The sequence below is a fragment of the Leptosomus discolor genome, chromosome 2 (assembly GCF_034619465.1).
Source record: "Leptosomus discolor isolate bLepDis1 chromosome 2, bLepDis1.hap2, whole genome shotgun sequence".
NCBI classification, from domain to species: Eukaryota; Metazoa; Chordata; class Aves; order Leptosomiformes; family Leptosomidae; genus Leptosomus; species Leptosomus discolor.
The window spans coordinates 78,639,660-78,647,364 of record NC_141392.1 but is presented as its reverse complement, the minus strand read 5'-3'; the positions used below and the strand labels follow the sequence as shown (position 1 = coordinate 78,647,364).

The following is a 7,705-nucleotide window of genomic DNA, read 5'->3' as shown; positions in this document are numbered from 1 at the left end:
AACTTCCTCTGGCAAACGCAAAGGCCCTGGAAGGCTCCACTGAGCAGGAAGAATGGGCAGCAGGCCCACGGCAGCAAACTGTTGAATGACTGGGTTGTTGTGCGAGTGACCGTCATCTGGGAGAGGAGGATGTTTTCCAGTTTGTCCTTGGCAGCTGAAGCTTTGCTGGAGGATAACCACATTGCAAATATGGGGAATTTCAAGAACTTTGGCTTTTAGGCATTTTGATTGATGGGTGCTCTTGCAAAGATCAGATTTGGATCTGCACTTCAGAAGCTCAAGGGAGTCTGAGAATCTCTAATCAGGAAAAGTAGTCCCTTTAATATCAAAATACAGCTGGAGGTTTGTTTATGTACAGTCAACAATAGAGGTTTCCCAAGCTCTGCAATTTATGGGCAGCGATCATGAATGTTTATTTAACTTTTTTACAGCAATGCAGTTTTCCTAATACTGGTGCCTACCTAGTGAAACGCAAGATGAAAGGTAAACCATACAAGAGCTGAAGCCTGGGTCCCTACAAATAGTCTTAGGTCTACAGTTTTATACCATTCATGATGAAAACACATTTTTCATACTGAAAAGCTTCAAACTAAACTGAAAAGCAATTTCAGCAGCAGAACGTTAATTATTAACACTAAATATTCCACTACAGCAGAGTTTCCTCTGCAATATAACATTATCAGAAAACATCATATTCTGTTGAGAAATTACACTGTTTCATTTGAAACAATCACTAAGTACTGTTTATTTGCTCCTCTTAACAGCTGAAAGGATTCTGAATACTGAAATATCCCAATCTTTTATTAATTTTCCCCAGGAAGGAAACAACAGTCCACAGTACAGCACTTTGTCATTTGCTGTCAAAATGACATGCTGCTGTTGCACACCTGGAAATGGCCTAAAAGCATAAAGCAGCATAGAAAGCAGTTTTTCACCAGCTAAGTGTTCTCATCCAAACGTCTAAAAAATTGCATTAACTGGTGTACAACTAATGAATAAATTCCACTATTTGTTAGTATGCTCACGGTTGTTCAATGACTGCTAAGTGGCAAGGCAAACCATTTTTTCGCTGTTGCTCTTGTCTTCTGACACTTTCAAAGTCCCACAGGGAAGAGAAAATATTTGATGGCATCACTGAAATACAATGTACCTTAATGTTCATCTGTTCTTCTATGGAGGAGATGTCAGAGGTTAAGTACAGCTCTTCGCAGGGAAAGAAAAGCAGCATGAAAACGATGGTGCTAAGAATGAAATGGAATTGCCACTCATGAGTCCAGGTGCCCCTACTGAATTAAGGTGTTTCATGCAGCTCAATCTACAGCTGGTCTGTAGCTTCACTGTGTGATGTCTTACCTTTGTAATATAACCTTCTTTCCTAAAACCACAAAATTCCACCTGCCTCCATGTCCTGGGGAATGCTTATTTTGGAACCCACACAGTCAATGTCCATCCGGTTTCCTGAAATACTGAAAGGGTCAAATCAATATGAATACTACAAAATCAAGCCCTTTCTATTGCTTTTCTTCTGATTTCTTCTTTTTCTTCCCCAGTATCTGACAGTGATGCTAAGATGAAAATTGTAGATAATATTTTGGGCCTAATACTGCCCTGTTTAGGCTATAGACAAATAGCTAATTTAATGCTTCAGTTAGCACTATTGGATACCTACCTAACACACATGTTAGTTTAAATAGCATGTGCCCCCCCCCTTTAAGGGGTTCAAGAATAACCTCTCCTTCCTTTTTGCACACAGAAGGCCTGACAGGCATTGAAAGTAGTGCACGTGCACAAACTGTAGTCTTGCGAGCAGCACGCAGCAGGCTAGAAACGTCACATTTGGAGAGACATCACCCATCCGTTGACTCCAGCTCTCGTCCTGCATCTGCTGCGGAAGGTAGAAACGTTTAGTGAAAATCACCATGATCTGGCTCTTGCCATTCAGACTTTTGGCATTAAACTCACCCTGCTATGGGTAAGGGCATGGGCACCAAGTTTGTTCCTTGTCTCTGTTACTCCTGCTAGCAAGGCAGAGGGACATCTACAGAACAGAGATTCTCACTGACATGTTATTGCTCAGCTTTGGTTTTAGATGTTGAATTTTCAGTTAATCTTCTTATGGAAAATTGTGAGAAATGGCCAAATCACAGTCCTCGTAGTCCAGAACTTCAGTTCGTTTCTGCAGATGCCACAGCTAGTCCAGCTTCCACTAACAGACACCATCACTGGGATTTGTCTGCCGTCAATAAACTGAAGACATGAGCTTATTCAGAAATGGCTATTCAGGAATAATGTTATCTTGAGGACACACCTTGGTTATTTTCAGAGACGCGAGAACTGGAAGGCTACCCCACCTCCCCCTCCTGCAAGGGCAAGGAAAAAAAAGCCAGAGGAATGCTTTTTCTTTTCCTGGCATGCAGTATAGTAAGACAGAAGTAATTAAAAGAGCATATGGAGAAATGAACGAAGTTGCCAAACCTGGCTGTTCAAACAGCACGGACTATCCAAATCCTGAGAGGTCTGCACAAAAGCTGTCTACTAAAGATTTTCAAAGTGGAAGAGCTTGGCAGAAAATTGGGTGGTTGTTTATTAGCTTGGCTTCCAAGTCCCTCCCTCAGCCCTCCTCCCTAAATCCTACTCGGCTTGGAAAACCCCTTTCACAGGAGAGGCTGTCAAGAAGAGTCTATAAGCAGATACTTCGGCAATCCCGAGGGGCTACCTCAGGCTAAAAATAAACAAATGACCTGACACCATAGATGTTTGAAAGCTGTTGCTTGCCATAGTGAATCCAAAAGTATTGCTGCTCATGTTTCTGCCTTCCTGCAGACAGATGGCAAAGTAGAGTCAAGTCAAGAAAATTCTGGTGAAACAGGAGAAGTCCTAAGTGCCACAAACAGGTGTCTCCAAACTCTGTTTTGAGCGTCCTTTATTCTTACATATCACAGGCCAGCTGTCCTTCTTCCACCCTTAGATCTTGGTGGTTATATTGCTGGGGAGGGTGCAGCACCTATCTAAAGTCAGTATCTTTTTTTTTTTTGGCAGCTATCAAAATGTAAATTAACTCCGATGCAAAGGAATTAAAATATCTTTCTGTGAAGAATATGAAGACTCTCAGCTTTTAAAAATACTTCTGACCTTTTTCACATAAATCAACTCTGATGCAAATGTATTCTCATGGGAGCAAAGACTACTAAGGTATCTTTACATTAGTTGTGAAGAGTATCAGACGGAGCAATATGTCAAAAGTTCATTTATTTCCACTTAAAGACAGATTTTGGTTCATGTAGCGTAAGCCTCTTACAGACTTCAAAGATTTTTCTGGTTTTGATCTTGGCACAAAACACTGGTATCTATTTTTCTAAGAAACATGTTTTTGAAAAAGCAGATAGTTGTGAGGAGGTTACCTTGCCCAGATAGTGAATTTTGCCTCATGTACTGGAAATAAAAGGCACAAAATACAGAGCCTCTTCATAAAATAGCATTTCCACTGTAGAGAAAAGAAGTTAACCTTGAAACCAGACTAAGAGAGATTTCATTAGGTTTTATACGGCAGGAGTGGTTTGGCTCCAGGTCTATTTAATCCAAACCCTGAGGGTTAAAATCCCACTATGTTACAAGAGCATTACACTCTCAGAGTTAATTACAGAGTCCAGTTAGAGCAGGGCCCTTTCTGCACCAAAAGGAGCAACTCAGGACAGCTCTGCAACATCACATTTTTGGCACCTGAATCCTGGACTTGGCATACCTGATTAGGATCAATTAAAACGTCGACAAAAAGACCATACTACAGAAACACGATGCCTTCCCAATAGAGACACCAGCATTCTATACGGGATACTCTTAAACACTTACTTTGTGAGTGGCGTCTCCAGCAAGCCAGCTCCACCTTCAATACTATCGACTGCCCCTCAAAGAGAAAAGTTTGTTTCCAAACTCCCCACAGCACGGGTACTGAGCCACTTGGGGAACTCAGCTTCAGCAGAAAGCTTCAGGAGGAAAATTAATGATTTTTATCCTGTTCCAGAAGTTTTGTGTTTGACCAGCTCAAGAACAAAGAAAAGCATTTTTAGACCTGAAGAGATGATTGAGGTGGCTGTGCCCAAGCCTTTGCAATTCAATGCACCGACACAGTTCAGCTCTGTTTCACAAATGCTTGAGGACCATGTTTTCCACACTCCCTATCCTGCAAACCTCTCGTCTCACACATGAAGCTCTGCCCTCTTGATGATACTGTAGCATTCAATAAAAGGCCAGATGCCCCAACTGCAAGGTGTTACAAGTGGAGAGGGCAGTGCTCTGTGTCCTTTGTTTCTGTCATGCAGGGAAGCTGTTGAAAATTCCCAGATGATCACAGAAAGCAGTTCACATACCTCTGGGAAAAGGGGGGTGCTGAACCTGAACCCTGTTTTCACAGCCTGGAGGGTGTGGGGGGGAAATCAACCCTCCCTCAACTCCCTATTCTGATTGTTTAATTCAATGCTGTGATCAGAATGCATCAGTCCATAAAGCATCTGGTAAAAATTATAATGTCCGTGGATCACAAATAAACCCCAGATCACACTACAGGTTTTAGGTGTGCTATTTCGTAGGAAAGCAGAAATATTATTTTTTTTCCTCCTAAAATCAAATTATGCATAATAAGGGCCTGGGAGGGATGATCCTTCCCGGATTGCAGATAGAATCAGCAGAAGGCCCAGAACATGAGAGAAACACAGAGTGAATCTGGTGCAAATTCATTTTTAATTTTGCTGCTGTTTACAGCAGCCTACTCTTCTTTTATACACCATTCCTTCCTCTTCCTGGGCTGAGACACTGTTTGCTTAGAGGTGAAACTCCTGAGCCCAGAGTTAAAATACAGGCCTTAGGGTCTAAGTATGAATACAATTATGAGCATGATTCTGGAAGAATATATCAGTTTATCCAAAACTGAGAAGCAGCAGTGTTTTCTGGAGGGGCAACAACACTAATGATAATTGGTGGAATACTTTTTTGCTCTGCAAAATCAAGCCCCGATTGCTGCAGTGCATCAGAGTTTAGCCAGCTAGTAGGCAAATACTCACGTCTACTTTACAGCTCTACAGCCTAGATGGGAAAGGTATGAAACAGCAGTTCAAATACTGTGCCTGTGACAAATCATTAGGGAGTCCAACTACGAGCTCTCGTCGTTCTGCAGCCAGAACTCGGTCATATATGTCTGTTCAGATTTTGGGTTGTTAGAGAACATTCTGTCAAAGGCATCAGGAAAAACTGAACTTGAACAATCTGGACAAAGCTGTGGTTTTGGGATGCGTTTTTTTTTAAACCAGTGTCTGGTCTACTCTTCAGAAATAGTTACATAGCTAACAGCAGACAGGTTGTTGAAGAACACCTGTATAGCTTGACTGAGATGACAGTGAGAATCTAAGGATTCTTCAAGTTTTCCAGCCTCCAATTTTGTCTTCTGTGTGGAAACAAATGACAGAAGAGAAAACTGGTGACATTTTGAAGTCTCTTTGGAAAGAAAGAACAATTTAGCATCATTATTATAGACTGTAACACACCTATGAACAGCATGTAATATAAGCTTTTTAATAATATTTGACTTAAGTACCAGATTACTGTCTCTTCGGTATTTCATGGTTATCACTGAACACCTTCAATTTACATTCTTAAATAAGTTACTGTGTAAATAAAGTATGCTCAGAGTTCTTGTATGTGGACAGTACTTACATTTAATTACAGATTCTCTGGATATGTTTATAGGTGCAAAATACATTAAAATTGTTTACAGGAAATAAGCTCCACTAGCACTAACTTTGGAATCTAAAAGTTCACAACAGCACCAACAGTAGCTCAGCTATTCATTTGAACATGCTTTTCAAAATGTCGTTTGGAACGCAGTAGAAAAGAAATTCAAAGAAATGCCAAAAAGAGGGAAGCACAGAGGATCAAAACTCCATAGCAGGTTGGATCAATAAAATATTAAACTGCAGTTCTTAAATGTAAGTACCACATCAAGTAGTAGTCTGGTTGGTCTTAAATGGTGTTAAAGCCCTTGTTTTCTAAAGGAGACAGTAATAAGCGTTTTGCCTATTCAATCCAATCAAGATTTAGGCATCGTGCTATAAAAGCAAACATATCTGACACTTCTTCTATAACTTTAGCAGTTGGCTTTCCTGCTCCGTGCCCAGCCTTGGTGTCAACATGGATGAGAAGTGGATTGGTTTGTTTACGGCTTCTGCCCACAACATATTGGAGAGTAGCGATAAACTTCAGTGAATGTAGAGGGACCACACGATCATCGTGGTCTGCTGTGAGAAGCAGCGTAGAGGGATACTGGATGCCATCTTCTTCTGGTAGTTTGATATTGTGAAGCGGAGAGTACCTGAGAAGAGCACACAAATGTTTATGTATTTTTTCCTCAAGACCCAAGAAGAAGGTCCTCTCATACTGAAATTGTCACAGTTGCATTCGATAGCACTCAGAATACTGCAGTTCTCAGCTGCACAAATCAGAATTGCACTACTGGCAACTGATATGTTGTAGAGGCCACACAACTCTGGCTCTCAAATGTGAAGTACATTTCTTTAATTTCAGAGAGGCATATGCATACACTCACAGAAATGCCAAAAATATCAGGAAGAGGCAACCTGGAAACTGCAGCAAAAGCTGCCAAGTCCATAGCAGGATCCATCCTGCTGGGAAAACAGGGAAATCAAGACTTTTTCCCATCTCATGTATGCAGTCCAGGTCTGCACGTGGATCACTTCTTCTCATGCACATTTGTGAACAGTCTCTGATGGTAAGCCACAAGTGCTCTACAGTTATTAAATTTACTGCCTCCCATATTTAGGCCACCTTTGAATATGCATGTACTCTGAGGGAACACCATGCAGAAAACTGAAAGAACTGTAAGTTTTCCTGGTTTTGACAGTTGACCTTAATTCCTATTTTTTGAGCAATGAATAATTTAACTTCCAAAATTTTCTTTCTTTGCAGGAGAAATTACATCTTTTAGCTACTGTAACATAACATAAAAGGTGTATCTACATATTTTAACACAAAGTACTCTCTAGCATCAGAAATTAAACATAATTGTAAGCCACAAAGAATTCCATCTAACCATTTCATTTAGACAAAGCTACACCTTGGAAGAATGCTACATTCCTTAAATCAAGCGTAGGATACTATTTTTCCCCCCTAGTTCATGACAGGAAACACAGAAGGAAATTTTGCTTTATTTTTGAATGAATTTCCCACTTGGAGGAGTACCCATTAAGTAAGTTCAAATTATTTTTAAGAACACGCGACAATATTTGAATGTCTAACCTAACAGATCCTTGGTTTCCTCATTTTCAGCTAAGGAACAAGGTAAGTGAATTTGCAGACTATGATTTGTTTTGAAAAGAAGTTAAATGATAGTTACTACATGCCACTCCATTTGTTGTATTTATTTTTGGGTATCTGTAAGGGCAACATTACATATATACCTTCTTACATTTGATAAGCAATTACCAGTTGATGAAAAGGAGAAAAAGAAGTATTTCAGGTAAGGCCATATAAGATGTTTCTAAAATTATGCATTGAGATTTTGTGAGTAAGCATGTGTGTAAGTAGGCATGGAGTGACTCCTTCCTACAGATGCATTTCTCCTAATCACAGAATTAATTTAAAACTTTACTTCCACTTTACCTCTTCAGAATATCTGAGTTCACAGATGTGCAGGCAA

The 7,705-nt window shown here is 40.3% G+C and overlaps 1 protein-coding gene across 1 annotated transcript in view; it reads right to left on the bottom strand.

The window, feature by feature from the left end:
* Nucleotides 1–5,866: 5,866 nt before the first annotated feature.
* PREP (prolyl endopeptidase) overlaps nucleotides 5,867–7,705 on the bottom strand; it is a 104,793-nt gene continuing 102,954 nt past the window's right edge. The window contains exon 15 of the mRNA XM_086461335.1: nucleotides 5,867–6,361. Within this exon, the coding sequence (XP_086317461.1) occupies nucleotides 6,067–6,361 (295 nt within the window). The 3' untranslated portion in view covers nucleotides 5,867–6,066. The remainder of the gene's footprint in view (nucleotides 6,362–7,705) is intronic.